General features: G+C 34.6%; 2 protein-coding genes across 4 annotated transcripts in view; one reads left to right on the forward strand and one right to left on the reverse strand.

Annotated features, from left to right (window-relative positions):
* The window catches only part of LOC149075224 (E3 ubiquitin-protein ligase RNF10), a 28,740-nt gene extending 27,498 nt beyond the window's left edge, over window positions 1–1,242 (forward strand). For both annotated transcript variants that reach the window (XM_089242511.1, XM_089242510.1), the window contains exons 15-17: window positions 313–401; window positions 596–788; window positions 921–1,242. In XM_089242511.1, coding sequence (XP_089098637.1) covers window positions 313–401; window positions 596–788; window positions 921–1,006 — 368 coding nt within the window. In that variant the 3' untranslated portion in view covers window positions 1,007–1,242. The remainder of the gene's footprint in view (window positions 1–312; window positions 402–595; window positions 789–920) is intronic.
* Window positions 239–18,419, reverse strand: LOC149075225 (ketosamine-3-kinase-like). 2 transcript variants are annotated; one of them, XM_089242512.1, is made up of 8 exons: window positions 18,131–18,419; window positions 15,690–15,845; window positions 14,437–14,520; window positions 10,470–10,570; window positions 9,828–9,987; window positions 3,716–3,911; window positions 3,343–3,517; window positions 239–1,381 (listed from the first exon to the last, which is right to left on the reverse strand). In XM_089242512.1, exons 2-8 carry the CDS (start codon window positions 15,831–15,833, stop codon window positions 1,321–1,323), a joined length of 921 nt encoding a protein of 306 aa, XP_089098638.1. In that variant the 5' UTR covers window positions 15,834–15,845; window positions 18,131–18,419; the 3' UTR covers window positions 239–1,320. The 2 variants fall into 2 exon arrangements, with proteins under 2 accessions (XP_089098638.1, XP_089098639.1); XM_089242513.1 differs by lacking the exon at window positions 14,437–14,520 and having other exon boundaries at window positions 1,272–1,381; window positions 18,131–18,398.

Genomic DNA, 18,419 nt, shown 5'->3' on the forward strand with positions numbered 1-18,419 from the left:
TAGACTGCATCAGTACTTCTCATTATCATATTGTTTTGCTAAAACTAATGTACTTAAATAAATGAAAAAATTTGTAAGACATATTTTTCGTTTTATAGGGCATATTTATAGTTTTTATGGAGCATATTTTAAAACATAAAAATCCTAGCCCTAATAATTAATTATAGATCCAAAGTTAATTTTCTTTTAAGATACAATCGTTACAATGTGATTGAAAATGATGTATTAAGTAACAATATCATTTTAAATACTTTATTCATATCAAAATATTTGGTATTACATGCACATACCTATATATACATCATTTTACAGATTATGAAGTCGAATACCCAACTTTTAAACCATGCAGTTCATCACCGGAGAACAATGAAACATCTCGTCCTGTTACTTCTTTTGCTCAGGTTTGTTCAATATCTACTAATATGTTTTGATAAGAAAAAAAACCAATTTTGTGATGTATATTTTTACCTGTCATTCTAGTTTTCACTGGCCAATATCTTACTTTTAGCACTGTGATAACTTTAATTTAAAAAACTTTCCATTTGAAATTGCAGGAAAAAGTTATTAGTGTTATATGTCTTATTTTATTTTTCAGATGCTTAGAGATGTTAATGTTGGCAAACCATGGTGTGCTATTAATAAAAGCCAGACAGTGCCAGTTCCTAAATTAAACCAAACTGATATTGATGATTATGAAGATGATGCTACAGTCCCAGAGTATCAAAAATCATTCAATAATGCTATGCAAATAGCTCTGGAGAAAGCACTAACACAAGACAAATCTAATGGTAATAAACATAAATGCATGACTTGCTTATCAGTTTTTCTTCTAAAAAATATAGTTGCTGAACACCCTCTGTTGCAAGTTCTAGTGTCAGAAATATAATTTGTCATGTTTGAAAAAGAATTTGATTTTACAGATCCACAGCAAGATTCATCCAGAAGGAAGAAGAAGAAATCAAAAGATAAAGTTTTGTTTTCAACATCTATGTGCCGCAGTAAATGATTAGACTTTTATTTCCTGAATTTTATTTTATTAGCAAAATCTTTTAATCATAGCACCTGCTGCTTCAAAATTTTATTTTCATCCAGAGGAAGAGAAGAAAAAGATATTCCCACACTAACGTTAAAAATTTGTTGCCTGTTATATGCTATGTGCAAATAATATTTACCTGTGATATTTATGTTGCTTAAATTTGTATCATTGACAATAAAATGAATGATACTTGCATGGACTACCAATTCAGCATTATATTCATTACATGTTCTGTAGCTGACAGAAGTTTACATCAAATTTTTATTTCAAACAATTATCACAGATTAAAGAAGTTTTCTCAACAAAGATATAGTAGAGCTTTTGTAACCACCTCCAAAATGATTCCTGAAAGACAAAAAAAAATTTAAGGTTTTTTTTATGTAATCTTGACATGTATATAATACCCTTCAATAATTAAACATTTATTACATTTTTAACACTATAAATATTAAAGTAACTGCCTTCTTTGTATTTAAAATGAAGAGGCTTTTATAATGAACAAGTGAAATAAAACAAGTTAGTAAATCTAGTATACCTAAAGATTTCTTCACTTCCATAGTAAATTCATAACAACTTCATTTATTATACAGGGTGTCCTGTAAGTACTAGAATGGCCTTTATCTCAAACTGTCCATCAAAGAGGTATGATTCCAATTTAAAAAATGCTTAACAGGCGTATTCAAAAATTGCCCTGTAGCAGTTTTGAGAGTAAAAGTACAGTGTTTACCAAAATAAAACAATTTTTATATGGGTCCTCCAACTTCTAATTAGAAAGTTGTTGCCCTGTCTCTCCTGATGCCAACAAAAAAAAATTGTTTCTATCTGCACTATTCAGAGATAATAGAAAAACGGAGGAAATTCAGGAAAGAACAGTGGTAAAACAGTTTTACCCCACATTTAATGCTGTTCTTTCCCAAACTTCCTCCATTTTTCAAATTCAAATATATCTCAATATTACACTTAGAAGCATGCAGCTTTCTTCTGTTGGCATTAGGAGAGTATGGGGACCATATAAAAATTTAGATTTATTCTGTTACACACTGTATTTTCACTCTCAAAACTGGCACGATAATTTTTGAACGATTGTTGAGTGTTTTTAAATTGGCATCATAACTACAATAGACAGTTGATGAGATAAAAAAAAATGTGCTAGCAATTACAGGACAGCCTGTATATAATTTGCTTCAAAAAACATCACTTGAATTAAAAAAGAATTATGATATACTTGGACTAATATATAACTTATATTAGATCTGCAAATTAGATTGTGATCATTCTTTCATTTAGGTCTATAGGATAACCTAGTGAGAATTTTGTGATCAGTCATTCAAGTTTATTTTTATCTATAGAAATGCATCAGGTTGCAAACTAAAGTATTTAATCTCTGAAATATAAAAAACATATTTTAAGTATTTGTAAAATGTGCGTGCGTTTTGAAAAGTGCCAAAATGTCTGATAAAATATGCACCTTCGGGGCTGTTAGACTATGATCAGAGTAATTATTTCCTGACATTTCACCTACATATGTAGCAGACATCTCTGGAGGTTTAATAGCACATAGGTCTCTGTGAGAAAGACATTGTGTAACATTAGTCCCGGTAAGTTTTTTCCTCATATGTGCGTTTAAGGTTCGACCAAGTGCAAAAGTGTTGGGCTTTGAAGACCCGATACACCCTGCTTCCCATCTCAGAGAGATATCGAAGTGTTCCTGAAGGATGGGTGTATCCGAAAAGTTTTATTATAAACAACAAAACATTGTCGCCTCAGACAATGGCAAAATATATATATATATATATAAATTATCGTCAATCTGAGATCATATAACAAATAATTAAAATCGAAACAACAAACGCCGATAGGCAATCAAAATCATGAACAAGATTATACGATGATGGCATTCTCATAAAGAATCTAGTAATTATCACAGTTAATCAAATGATTGTCAATAATCGAAAGTGTTGGGTTGCTTTGACTGGATGCATGTGAAGTCGATTGGCTCTGTCTGGTTCATTTCCTTTCTACCTTTTCATTTTCACTTCTGCAAAAAAAGCATATATTGTTCATAATCTGAAACTTTGGACATGTTCTTTTCAATCACGTACTACTTATGATTCAAATATCTGGATTTTGAAAATTATGTATTTTCAAAAATAATGTATATTACTTTTATGTTTTGTTTTAAAGCCCTCCAGGCGTACACAACAAAAGTTTGTATGCCAAACCGCTCAAGGGTTCAGGTCATGAAAAAATTATTTAAATAAATTTTCATAATATGAATATATAGTTATACATAACAATATTCTTACCAGTGATTCAAATAATGAAACACCTGATACAAATCTGAACGTTCATTGAACCCAGGCTCTTTCGGGATCAGTTTGTGGTAGGAGTTAAAAAAAGAACGAGAGAATCCACCGAACATTTTTGCTATGGATAGATCAAACTCTGCATGGCCATAGAAGGATGCTGGATCGAAAATCACTGCCAATAAAAATTATCAAATCACCATTGCTTAATATGATTTATTAACATGGGTCTATAATTTAAATATCTGATCAAATATTGATTATTTAAAACTGTTGGGGTGGTGGCTTTAACAATTAACCAGATGGTTACTGGCAAACATTTGCAATTTTGATAGTTATAACAAGATGGATTATGAAATGTAAAAAGATGTACCGGGTGCTACATCTGTTTCTGCAGCATTTCCGCTCCATAAATCACCATGCAACAAAGCTGGACAGATCGATATATTTTCAAAGAATGATGGCAATTTTCTCTGCAATAATGACCATAGCTCTCTCAGTTCTCTGGCACCAGGCTTATCTTCAATAAGCTTTACCTGTAGCTCTAACCTTTGCTGGGCATAAAATTCCTAGGGAGCAGTAAAAATATATATATATAAACAGAAGCATTTTGTGTAATTTATTAAAATACTCATCATGTGTAATTTATTAAAATACTCATCATGTGTATTCAGATACACAATTCCATTCATTCTAGAACCTCTGCATCAATATAGCTAGTATGTTTTGAGAAAGTATTAGAAAAGTTTGACAAATATAAGATTATCTTTTGATTGTTTAAATGACTGTTAAAGCAGTTATCAACTCTAACAGGGTTCCCAGCAACCTGAAAGTCAGGGAAAATGTTAAATATTTGTCAAAAGTCAGAGAAAATCTGAAAAGAAAAAATTAAAAGGTGGATGAATTCCCATTCCAGTGGTTGGTCTTCACTTTCCCCCCATAGTAGATTATCTCTTTCAGATCCTCTGGGAGAGAATAAGGAAGCCTTATCAACAATCTTTATATCTGCATTTTCCTCTGGATCCCCTACTGAGAGAGACTTTGGTGTACATGAGCAAAATGTCTTATCAGTTGAAGGGTGAGATTTTACTTGGCGCGGTAGCCCGATCGATAAGATACCCACCTAAAGTACCGAAAGATGTTTAGAGGTGTCGGGAGTTTGATACCCAGTTTGTCCTTGTCAGAAAAAACTTTCCTGACACAGGGGTACAACAAAAAACGGCGACTTGACCGCAGCAAAAAATTGCTACTGCAGGGAGTCCCCCCATCGAGGGGTTAGCGCACCAACCTATCGATGAGTGTAAAAAACAAGCCTGCCGTTCGGAATCGGCAATAAATTGTAGGTCCCGGTCTAATTAGCCCTCGTGTGCAGAAAATGACCATGGCGTGACAAAAATGATCAATGAGATTTTACTCCTTGTTTCACTCACTCCTATTATATGGTCTAACTGTCTGGGGTTCTGACTACCTTTTTCAACCCTTTACCCGATAATCAGCCTCCATAAGAGAATAATTAGAATCATCACAAATAATTTTACTACACCATCAATACAACTTCATCAACATCTTGGAATACTTACATTACGTCAATTATATTTCTATAAATCTATTCTCCTCCTATTCAAAGGTCAATTCTCCTTGCCTTTACATCTCGATCTTCAAATCGACTAAATAATATGTATTCACTTCCGTTGCCTCATAAAACACTGTTGAAGAAATATTTTACTTGCCTTATATCCCAAAATTCTACAATACATTACCACCAGAAATCACTCATCCTTTAAAAAATGTGTCAATACATGTTCTCACTTGATGGTATAGAGAATTTGTTTTAATGTTTTTTCCTTGCTCATATAAACCTTAAATAATGTAACAGTTTAATTTAATTACATGCTGCATCTAGTCGTTTTTGCTTTTATTCCAACATCTAAAAAATTTATATTTTTAGTTGCAGCATGCGGAACTGTTTTTAAATTGCACTCCTCTGTTGCCATGAATTTTTATTTTAATTTGAATAATTTTGATTTTTTTTTTTATAGTTGACTGTTCTGTTTTCCATACTAATTTTTACTAGCATTTACCAGAATGGGTCATTTTTTGATTGACTCCTTGGTAAATCTCTTTTTTTCCCCCCCCTTTTTTTTTGTACTGTTATATGATAATAAATTTGATTTGAAACCAATGCTGGTCAAGGTCACAACCTGCTTTTTCAGTAAATGGATGAAGGGGGGGGGGTCTAAGGAGGAGACCCTCTTTTCCATTGTTGAAAACAAAGCCAATACCAGCTCTAATTTCTTTTCTATCTCTTCTGAGAAAATGGTTTATCTTTTTGCTGCCTTTGTGTAAGGGGCAATTCAAATATGTCAAGATGGGGGAGTTGGGGTTCTACCTGTGGGTTGTATGGAAGGCAGTTGGATGGGATGAAAACAACTCCTCAGTAGTATATATTTTTTGTTTATAGAATTCTCCTTGCTACACACAGTTCACAGACATTACAAGACACCACAAATGGGTAAAATTGAAAGAATTGTTTTCTCTGAATTTTTTAGTAAGAGATGGGTTGAAAATGTATAATGTTCAGAAAGAGCTTTATAGACATTTTTGACAATATGAAATTTATATAGAACAACAAGTCTCTTTGAGGTAAGCCTTGCTACCTCTGTTGGCCTGGCAGTAAAAGAAGTGTGAGTTTTTTTAAGACTATCCCTCCAGAGTGCAAGTCATTTATACAAAGATTTCAAAGCTCCAAACATTTTGCTCTTTTTTTTTGTTTGAAGCTCTTTTCTCATGTGAAAACTTATTGCAAGATTGGAATCCGATAAATTAGAGGCTGCAGCTTCTGCAAAAAAATTCTTGAAATTGATCTGGATTGGGAAGCCGCCCCGGATTTTAATTTTCCTGAATAATCAGTCAACATGCTTTTTTTTTAATCTCACACCCTTAAAATGATCTTTCGTACCACTAATTCTAGGTTTTGTGACTCTGTTACCCAATAACATTAGATGGTCTTATGTATTTTTAGGACTTGTAGAAGCATAAACAATTTTTACGAAGCTCTGCAAAAAGCTAGGAATAAAAGTGTGCTTTATTTAATGAAAATTATGACACTGGCATTGAACAGTAAAATGTAAACAAATCCCTTTGAAAAAGATGGACAGCGCAGTAAAACCATCCAGTTCACCTGGACTTGATCATTTTTGTCGCACCATGGTCATTTTCTGCACACGAGGGCTAATTAGACCGGGACCTACAATTTATTGCCGATTCCGAACGGCAGGCTTGTTTTTTTATTCTCGTTGTGGGGTTGGTGCGCTAACCCCTCGATGGGAGACTCCTTACGGTAGCAATTTTTTCCTGTGGCCTTGTCGCCCTTTTTGTTGTACCCCTGTGTTAGGAAAGTTTTCTGACAATGAAGAACCGGTATCGAACTAGCGACACCTCTAAACATCCTTTGGTACTTTAGGCAAGTATCTTATCGACCTGGGCTACCGCACCCCCACTGGACTTATTTGCATTGGACCTTACAACTTATACATTTTGCACTGTGATTTTGAAAGTGGTCTGAAGGAGCGTCATTCTTAAAAAAAACTTGCATTCCTTCATAATTTGCTGTGTACTGAGGAAGAGAGTTTACACATTGGACTCTGGAAGACTCCAAAAAAAAAATAATGTAAGGTATTGTGAGGAGAGACAAGGATAGAATTATCTGTGGTTGCAAGTACACTGTTTTGTCCAAAAATTGTTTTTGTTACCAAGTCATTTCTGTCATTTTGCTTTAGCTTGAGTCAATCTTATAGGGCAGCGATTCTCAACCGGTGCTCCACGGAGACCTTGGGGCTCCTTGTGCACTCTCGAGTAAAATTAAAAAATATTAAAAATTATATTAACTTTGATGAATAATTAAAAAATTGGGCTACGGGGCTCTGCCATAGAATATTTTTACTTAAAAGGGCTCTGTGAGTCAAAAAAGTTAAGAACCTGCTGTTGTAGGATATTGAAATAGTGGCGTGAAAAAAACAAATTAATGTTGAATTTTTTTACAAATTTAAAAAAATGAATTTCTGAAGGACTTTTTAAATATTATGCTATGATTATGTTGTTTAAGGGGGTCCCCCCTCGTCCTACTTTTTCTAATTTTTTGAGTGGGAACCCTGTGTATGTGTTTTTGGTCGGAAAATTTTGTCATGGTCTGGGAAATGATCAAGCAGATTTTGCTGGGAACCCTGTCTAACTAAACTTGGATCAAAAAGTATATTGAATATGGTTTTGGATGAATGGAAAAATATTTATACAAAAATTGCCACGTTTTCAAGACAAATAAATTCAATTGGTCGAATGGTCGACGCGTTTGAATACGTGGCAATTTTTGTATAAATTAAAACCAGGCAAAGTTTCTCATTTTTGTGATAAGGAAAAATATTTGTTTGTCGAATATATTTTATTTGATAATTTTTTTCTGCACTCTAGAATTTTTTAGATAATTTCATAAATCTGAACTATATTTAACTACAGGTAAGTCTGAATAATCTGAGGTCAGTGAATTACGATAAACTCAGTAGATTGTCAGGAATTTGATTACATTCACCATTTTTGAAAACTAGTCAGCAAGCTAGAAAGTGAAATTTAAAACAACAAAACTCCAATTTACAGTTACACTCTATTATTACGACCTTGGTTGTAAGGACACCTTGCCTATAACGTCAAAAATTGTCAATCTTGAGGGATAATCATAGTTGCCAACTGCTACAGATTGTCTGTAGTTTCTACGGACAGCAGCAATGAACTATGGAGCTACAGGAGAAGCTCTCAACTCTACGAAAATCGGTTTTTAAAAACAATCTGGTCTTTGATGCAATTTTATAAAAATAAGAAACTCAATCTTTACTGTCACGATGAATTTGTATATGCACGTGAGAGAGATCGACAGAAGACAAACTCGTAGCCAATATATTTTGTCTGTGCGCGAAAGGCAATCTGTAAAGCTGCATCTAAACCTGCCGCTCTACCAACACCTATAGCAGGAAGCCTCAGCACGAAGCTCATGACATCACTGAAGTCATCCATTTCACCTATAGTCATTGCATATCCTGCAAAACAAAATTAACGATTTTGTATATGTCAGCGTGCTTCATCCAATGGCAATAGCTGCAGGTGAAATGGACGATTTCAGCGACATAAAAGCTTCGCGCAAAGGTTTTCTACTATAGGTGTTGGCTCTACTCGATGCCCAAAAGTGCAAAAACCTGTTTTCCATAAAATCCACCCCAATTATTGAAGGACTCGACGACCTCGGAACGTTGTTTTCAGAGGTGGGGCCTCACGTGGCACGAGCCCTCTAGGTTCCAATGCTGCTGAGGTGTTGTATGTAATGAACTTTGAATTGAAATTGTAAAAATAAATAAAATTTTTGAGTGATTATTTTTTATTGTACTATGATTATGTTGTCCTAGTGGGGTACCCCCCATGGCAAAGCTGAACATTCATCACTACTGACGAGCTTTAAGCCAATGTTGGCATGTCTCGGTATAATAATTAGCTTTGCTAATAATGGCAATAAAATACAACTAGTTCGTATAATATTTTTTTAATGCTTTTATTTTTTTGGTGTTTTCCAAAGAAAATGGAATTAAAATTCAGCACATTCAGCAAATGTTTGTTCTTCTACTGATACGTAATAATACAAAAAATTACCACAGTTGTGGTGGGTTGACTTGTTCATTCGCATGACACGTAAACTGGAAATCCCTATATCTTTCTGTAATTTTGCCCAATCAGTAATAAAACTGTCCGTTTTTCAATGAAGCTTACTTTAGCTAACAATCTTTACTGAAATCAAAGATGGAGATAAAAAGTTGTATAATTTTTGAAATATAATAAATATCCATTTCTCATATTTTTCATGTTCAACCTGTCTTTTGTGTAATACATTTTATGTCAGTGCGTATTTGCTGTAGCACTTTATTTCCTCCTATGTTTGTTTATATGCAATAATTTGCAGACGATTGGTAATATTTTATTGGTGAGGATTGGCAATATCCTGTATTTATGATCCTAATTTTCCTCCCTGAAATATGGTCATCTTAATCATGAAGAAATATCATCTTTATGTACAGTATTTCATTGCATCTCTGATTATATTTTCATCATATTAACCTTATTCAAAAGGTCTGGAGAATCAACTTCAGTTGTAACGACAAAATTTCTATAAATCTTTGATTTCGTAATAACAGAGTTGGCCTGTACATTGAAATATTAACAGACAGATCCAAGGTGCTTGCATCATAAATATGAAAAATTGTCCCTTCAAAGTGGTAACAGTTACTCTTGCACGACTGTCAGCATGTTCACATATTTTTGTTAATTTTACTTAAAAAATCTAACGTTTTCATACATGTACCTGATTTTTTTTTCTTTTTGCTCGAAATATGGTTAAATAGATTGAAAAATGGGTTGCATTAAAATATATATGTAAGGTAGACATTTACCACCCAATCCTTCTTCCAAGAATTATCAAGAGGAATGGAACCACAGCAAGTTGTTTCGTGAAAACCAAAATGATCCACAAATTTGTTTGATGGATTATCTTCGCATTTACTTATTCTTCTTGAATCTTGTTGACATAATTGCTTGTTATGCAGATGTAATCTGAATAGCAATTACATAAAATTAAAAAAATTTTAACTTACAAAGAAAAGAAAACTTGGTATATTTTTGCATTCATATATATATAGCACCAGCTAAAAATAAAATTACAATGCCAAGTACTTGATAGCACCCTGTCCTTTGCTCAGCCCTCAATATCCAAAATAAAATCAAACAACCCATCTCAAGAATTAACTAAATATGCCTGTATAGCTATAAAAGTGCTTTGAAACTAATAGTAAAAGGACAAACATAAAAAATATTTGCTCTCACTATATCATTGACATTGTGTTAACTCTTGCAGGAAAAAAAACTATTGTTTTATTAAATAAGTTGAGAAGAAATTGAAAAATTAATAAATTCTTTTTCTTAAAATCTCAATGACTTGGAATTTTATTCATCAGCAGAAACTAGTATAAATTTTTGGTTGATCGAATCTTAGATTGTGAGATAGTTGACTTTGTGTATCAGAGAAAACAACGTACTTTGCCAGCATTTCACCAAGCATAGCATCATACTTGGATAACGAAGACATGTCTAAATATTCCATAACGAGAGAAGTGCTGCCAGTCTCATCTTCTACGATCTGGAAATCAATTTAGAGAAAAAATATCAGTATAACATTGCATAAATGATAATGTATATACAGTAGATGTTTGTTTTATTACACCTCCTATTCCATAGAAATCGGATATTATATTGAGCAATTGTTATATTCAACGTTTTAAAAAAATTCAGCTTCTTTAGAAATTTTCATGTTTTGACGGAATAAAAACTTTTTATAATATAAAAACCTTTTTTTTTTCTTTTTTGCAATGAAAGTGCACCAGGTTAGAAAATATCAAAATAGTAATAATCACATGCACACACTAATGTACTAAATTCTCCAATATTAAGGTCAAACATAATTTTGGCAAACAAAAAACACCAATTTTGTACATTTCTTGGTAAAAAAGAGGCAGGGCAGAGCTCAGATGTTGTATTGAATAACATGCCATGCATAGGAAAACTTTCGGGACTTCTTGCGCCAGTAGTGTAATAATGTTAGAATGACTGGTTAAATCAGTGTTTCCCAAAGTGGGCAAGATTGTCCCTGTGGGCGATAAAATGGTCTGGGTTAGTGCGATAGAAATTAATGATCACTTGAGTTTGTGGGCGTGGAAAGGAAAATTTCTGAAGAAGGGGGGAATAGAATAAAGAGTTTGGGAAACTGTGGGTTAAATTATGACATTAAATTATTTATAATCAAATAATGCCTGTTCGTTATAACAAGTGTTGACTATACAGGATGTTCCAAAATATTTGTACACTGGATATCTCTTTAATTGACTTTCGAAGCATACTTTTAATCACAAAAAGTTTTCAAATGACCCACAGTTACTTAAAACCACAAAAGTTGTTTAAGCGGTCGTATACATGAAAAAATTAAGAATTTTTTCAACTTTCTCAGTCCCTTGTGTGCTCAAAAACGCACCTGAGAAGTTGATTCCCTGTCTCTTCTAAGGCCAACAAAAAAATTCCACATTTCTAAGTGCAATATTCACTGAGATATTTGAATTCAAAAGCAGACCGAACTTGAGGGTAAAACAGCGTTGAATGCAGAAAGACCATTTAACACCGTTCCTTCCCCAACTTTCCTGTTTTTGAATTCAAATATCTCGGTGAATATTGCACTTAGAAACATGGAATTTCTGAAGTGAAACTAACGCAGTGAAAGGGACATAAGAGTGAGTCTGTGAGGGAGAGAACGAAAAAGTGACTCATTTTTCTTCTCAAAACCTGTTCTGTAGAATAACTGCATGATGAAGTCCCAAGAAGCAGATGGGTGGTGGTGAGAAGGACATCTGACATTTGGCCATGTAAGAAAATAAAGTTTGGTGGGGTAGTAGTGACTAGGGGATCGGGACATGGAGCAATAAATATCCTAAAGCGCATGTGCAGAAAACAAGCTACTCTCTCGTGACTTATTTGTGCTATTAATATATCTAATAAGAATGCAAATACACTGCTCAAAACAATTAGGGGAGCAAGCAAAAAAGTGAAGAAAACCGTGCGAGACAGCCACGTATTGGCATACAATGGATAGTACACGCGTATCAATGCACAATACAGAAAAAAGACATAAACAAATTTGGAATTAAGCTTTAATTCTTTGAAAATATGGAAAAAACATGAAAAGATGATTTAGGGCAACAATTTGGTTACATGTAAACGTTAAAAAAAAGTACTGTTTAGACATGATGCATGAGTTTTAATAGGCCGTGTGGTCTCCTCGAACAGCTAAGACTGCTGCACACCTGTTTGCCATGGATGCGATGAGGTTATAGATCAGACTTTGGGGAATACTGTTCCACTCCTCAAGAAGTGCAATCTGCAAGTCTCGGACAGTAACAGGCGGCCTTGGTCGCGCAGCAATGCGTCGTCAGGAGAGCACGCTGGCCATTCCATACGCTGTATTGTTTCAGCTTCAAGCATGTTCTCCACCAGACGAGCTCTATGCGGTCGGGCATTATCATCCTGGAAAACAAAGAAATCTCCAATGGCTCCAGCGTAAGGGATGACATGAGGTCGCAGTATCTTGTCTGCATACCTTCGGGCCGTCAAAGTGCCATTCCGAATGATATGCAGGTCCGTACGTCCGCCTATGCTGATTCCACCCCATACCATCCAACCAGCTCGTCTGTATTGTGACCTTTCACGAACGAATGCAACAGGGCAACAACTTTCTAATTCGGTTTTTTGTGCACCTGGGATACTGTATAAAAAGTTAATTTATCATTTTCTTCATGTATACAACCCCCTCAAACAAATTAGGTCATTTGAAAACTTTTGGTAATTGAAACTGATACCTTCCCATTCAAAATGTCAAATCTTTTTTAATGAAGTTGGCTTTGATCAGATTTTCACAGGTGCAAACTGAGTGGTATAGGCAAAAGTTCTCCACATTGAGAAATCAATTTTACAAAATATCTGGGCTTCTATATCAATGTTAAAATAAGAAGCTTTTATTCAAGCTGTATATTTCGTCATAGCTGCTCAAAGGTTGTTAATGAAAAATATACTGTAATGTTCTATTTCTTAAAGGACTCCCAAAAAAAACCTAATTTTAGATGATAAAAATTTAAAATATTGAAAATTTAATTAAATAATTTGTCTATCTCCTAAAGAAGCCAATGAAAAGATTTCTTTATTTCTCGTAGGGAGTCATTCAAGTATTATGTCAGCATCGGGGGGGGGGTGGATTTGCTGACTTTTGATGACGAGAGGGGTTTGAAGGTTGCTTACGTCATCAACCACCCCTGTTTAAAGATATAAAATATTCTAAGCTGCTGACAGAGAGTGGGGAGGGGGTCAAAAATGCTAAAAATCTGCTTACGTAATACTTGAATGGCCCCTATGTTTTTAGCATAGATCATTTATGTGAATGAGAAAAAAAAAAATTTGTATTTTAATTCTTCAACACCAAATATATTTTCTATGCTTTAAATTCAGGAGTTTTTTACAAATGAGCAGAAATACATGAAAAATTTATTTAATGGGGACTTCTAAAGTTTTTCTACACTAAATAAGGTACATATTTCAATGCTTGTTGCAAAGGGTTCACGAGTCATTGAATAAGAGTTAAGTCACAATAAGAGTTATTGTATGACATTCGTAGCCGAAATCTCTGAATATGAAAGGGTATTTTTTCCCTCACTTATTCATTTATGTTATCCTTTAGAATAGGTCCTAATTTTAACCACTCTGATCGTACAATCATTCATTGGCGTCGGAGCCGGGGGTGCTGTGGGTGCTCGAGCACCCACGGAAGTTTGTAGAACGGCTCCGAGCACCCACAAAATTGATTCAAAAATCAAAGTTTCCTACATGAATCTCAAGACGGGCACCCACAGGTTCGAAACACATCCGACACCCCTGCAATCATTATGTAATGCTGAATGAAATCAAAAGATGATCCATTTTTTTAAATTAAAAAGCACTTTGCCTGCATTATTTGACACGATGTGTGCATTGAAATGTTCTTAACTTCAATCTTTCATGAAGATTGTGGAAAAATTAATTGTCTGTACTAACAAAATAGTTTATGCACTAAAATATGCAATAAAGAGTATTCATTAAATTTCTCTTGAGAAGCTATGGATGTAAGGCTTGCAAATTTCATGAGTCTAACCACATTTACTCAACTTAGTTTTATGGAGGAAAATATCTCCATTATATGAATCTTATGTTCATGAAAGAAAAATTCTTCCTATATAATTTGCTGGTTTTTGAACGTAAAAATTTCATAGTAATTCAAATTTAAAAAAAAATGAATGAAGGAAGGAGGTTTGTCAACTTATAATTCCCACGTTAACTTTGTACTTATAGAACCAGTCCCAGGCAATGAGCCTACAGTGCAGCATTGCGATTATTATAATTTAACAGAATTTTATTCATTAAATCTTTGCTTACTACTATTGGCTTAGGAACTCTCACTGTATGTGTTTCCATTATAGATTTCAGGCCTTCATATTCTCCTTTGAACATAACTCCTGCCTGAAAGACAGAATTTAGAGGAAAATGTGTGCTATAAATTTTTCGCTTATACTCAAACTTCACTTACAGAACAGTTTTGCAATGGGCATCTACAATTTGCATATACACTGAGAAATCTTCAGATCTTTCAATGAAAAAATATAATCTTGAATGCGGGCGACTTGAGCTCACCCGCCGCCTGGGTGAAAAGCTTCAAATGCAGCCCACAAAGATGACCCTGGCGGCATGGGCGGAGATACAAGGGGAGGGCATACCTCCCCCCCCCCCCAGCGTCAAAGGTAGAGTCGACTGATCTAATGTATGAATGTATATATGAATTGACATCATCATCATCGTGCCCCCCCAGCAATAATGATCGTGGCCCTCCAGACTTCCAAGTCTATCTCCGTCTATGCCTGGCGGGAGACTTAAAAGGGAACTTACAAAGCCACACTGTTTCTAATTATGAAAACATAACTTTTTTCACAATAAAAGTTCTCATTGATTTGAGTCATTAATATTTTCCTTCAATTTGGGGCTGAATTTTTTGATTAATCTCAGATCTGCAACATAGAGTTGAACTTTGTTAACGCAAAATACCTACTCGAAGTGCTTCCCTGTGCAGAAATTAGGGAATCTGGAGGGGGGGTACTGATGCTCTAGGCCAGGCATCTTCAACCCGTTAATCGAGAGCACCATGGGGCTTCCTGAAACACACACAGTGCTCGATGCTCGTGTCCAATTCAGTGCTCGCAAATCTTTCCAATTAAACACCTTTGTACAAATTGCATTCAAGGATTGAAATTATCCTGATTTCATGCATTTGTACGTCAAACATGTCGTAAGGGTGCTCTTCTTTTAATGATGGGTACAGACAGTGCTTGTGACTAGAAAAAGGTTGAAGACCTCTAGGCTCTGGACAAGAGAGAACCCAAATTGTTTGATGGCTCCTGGAAATGCCAAAATGTACACTTGCCTCTTGTGATGAGTCCAAGAGTTATTCTAATACAAGGCCACAACAGGCAATATGTCCAACGAGATGGCTGAGAAAAAGATGCCCATTTTCCCAAGATTCCATTCTTGTTTTTTGGTACTGTATTGCAGCCCCAGGCCCTGTCTGTTCCTGATGTTTTCTCAAAATATTGTTGAATACAAAATTATAAGAAAATTGCAAAGACTTGTAATTATACCTTTGCTTTGTCACGATTTTGTTTGACAAAAACCATCCCATTGCTCGTCCTGTATGCACAGCCAGAATTGATGCAGCCTCCACCTGAAATGTTTGTCTTTTTCACTTCTGAAACTCCAAGAGCTGTTCTTAATATGTTTTCCATTATGCTGTATAACTGGAACAAAAAACAGCAGATGAGAAAAACATGATCTAAAGCAAGACTGTTATTTGAAAAATAATTTAACTTATTGAACGCCACATGCCAATACAGTTAGAAAACTTTTTTAGTTTTGTTTGATTCATATCAATGTGGTATCATTGGATCTTTTCAAGTGAGAGATTGGCTGATACAAAGAAATTTTTTTTTTTTGGGGGGGGGGGGAGACATCTTATACAGGAGGAGTCAAGGATGAGGGAAAAGTGTAGGAAACAGGTCCATCATTTGGGAGGGGGGGGACTTTCCCCCCCCCCCCGGCTTTTGAAAATACACTATATAAAAATGGCATATATACAATATGCATACATATTGAGTACATGTTCTTTGTGCCTCCTCCCCTGGAAAAAGTTAAAATGACGTCCCTGGTAGGATTGCATGTTTGTGAATTATTTGAGGGGATCATCAACCCAGAACCTTTAAGCTCATGCACCTATGACAAGATATATCACCACAACTACATATCAGCTTGTGTACCTTGGAAATGTTCCTCTTAGAAACTTCTTTTGTATTGATGATTTTCCAAAACGGTCTCGTTGACCTAAGATAAATATAATTGTCACATGAAACGTCATCCATCTACGAGATTAAGAAAATCTGCAGGTTATTGTATGTATGTGTAAATGCATGAATTTTCAAATTTAGTTGGCCTCATTGCTTTCTGCAGAGAATTTTATATAAATATGAGAGACAAGTCTTAATATTAAGCGAGGTAATAAAAAAGGGGCCTTTGTTCATTGCTAATGCAGTATTGCTAGTTCAGTATTCAAACCAAAAAAAAAAAACCCAATTTAAAACAATCATATAATATTTTCAGATTTGGCTAAATAAGATCTATCTCTTAATACCACTAACTACTTCCATGAAGAGTTGCGTATCTGCAGAGGGGCTTAGTGAGCTATAGCCCAAGGCAGCTATTTTGAGAAATGAGAGATCAAGAAAATTGGACTAGAGTGAGAGAACAGCCATAAAACCGCTTCTACCTAATGAGTGAGAAACTAGGTCAGTGAGTGACGTAGATGGTTTGCAAACATGCGAGTGATTAAAATAGTGACCTAGAGAGCAAGGAACCAAGTTAGTGAGCAACCAATAGAGTAACCTGGAAAACAAGGAGCAAAATCAGTGAGAGATGTAAAGAGTAACCTAGAGAGTTTGTAAGAATGTGATTGATCTAAAGAGAAAGGGAGGGTTGGTGAACAAACCAAAAGGGTAAGCGTGGGAGGAAACATTGGGAATGTATAGGGGTCAGTAAAAAGCAAACCCTATTCTTTGAGAAAAATCTTACATACAACTATACATGGAAAGAGCTTAGAGAGTCAGATTTGCAGGGACAGGAGCTAATTGGGCCATGGCCCAGGAAGAAAAATTTGAGGAATGAGTGGGGTCAAGAAAATTAGACTAGAATGGAAGAAGGGCAGCAAAACCATAAATCCATCTCTGACCACAAGCTATCTGTGTGAACAATTCTCATTGTGCCGAGACCAAGCACATTTGGGATTGAACTATGACTGTTAAATAACTCCACTTAGAAGTCATAACATATTGGTGAGCAAGACAGCCTAGCATGACTGCTATCTGTACCATATACTTTATGAAGCATACAGGAAACAAGTTTAGAGCATATTATGAATAATCCGTGTGCAAATCTGAAAACATATTCACTTTGAGTATGTATCCTTGGATTTGTTTATTCTATCAACTTCCATATGAATCATTTGAGATATATGCATCTAAATTATATGCAATGAAATGTTGCTACAACGATACTCGATTTAACGATAAATCCCTCTACAATATTTTTCACACAGGTCTTGTTTGGAATTTTTTTTCTAATGTAAAACAGCTACCTCTCGACACAATGATATTCCCTCTGACAATATTGTTTTGGTCCGTTTTAACGGAGTATCATTATGTCAAAGTTTTACTGTATGTATATATTATTTTAATGTGCACGTTTTTTTAGGAACAAAGGAGAAAAAAATATCAATGTCCGAATTGTCAAAGGGCTATTTACTGGCGACCACAGTCTACTTAATTCGCAAAATCACAATTAAAATTAATTATGAAATACACAACATTAATTTAGGGTTATAACACAGAATGGCATGAAAAAACATGCATCACAATATAGAGAAATTGTGTTTACAATATTTAATTCCCAATGTAGACATTTGTGTTGTTAAACTAGGAATTTGAAAATTTTGAAGAGGATTTTGTCTTTGACTAATATTTTGCAAAAATTATACCTGGAAGTATGATTAGTTATTTTCAATTTGAATAGTGAGCAATTTCGGAGTTAGAAAAAATTGGAAATTTTTTTCAAAGATCTCTTTTTCTTCACGTTTGTGTCTCACGTGTTGAAGCTTACACAGAAATGACACTTCAAAAACTCATCAATTATTAACAAAGAAAAACGTAAGTTCTAAAATTAAATTGTTGAAATGAAAGTTTCTTCAGTTAAAAACTATAAACCGGAGGTCTTTTTCCATAATATAGAAACCCAAACTTTTATTTTGATTCATGCTGTTGCCACTT

Source organism: Pholcus phalangioides, unplaced genomic scaffold (assembly GCF_987345545.1).
Source record: "Pholcus phalangioides strain wild (caught in Gottingen) unplaced genomic scaffold, Ppha-v1.0 ptg000015l_1, whole genome shotgun sequence".
NCBI lineage: Eukaryota > Metazoa > Arthropoda > Arachnida > Araneae > Pholcidae > Pholcus > Pholcus phalangioides.

What these genes read in the sequence shown, in the direction of transcription:
- LOC149075225 (XM_089242512.1), bottom strand. Translation starts at nt 15,833, where the DNA reads ATGGAAAACATATTAAGAACAGCTCTTGGAGTTTCAGAAGTGAAAAAG. An exon ending in AGAAACAGATGTAGCACCCG is followed by an intron (nt 3,518 to 3,715) that starts GTACATCTTTTT and finishes TTTTATTGGCAG; the next exon opens with TGATTTTCGATCCAGCATCC. An exon ending in TTTCATTATTTGAATCACTG is followed by an intron (nt 1,382 to 3,342) that starts GTAAGAATATTG and finishes TTTGTCTTTCAG; the next exon opens with GAATCATTTTGGAGGTGGTT.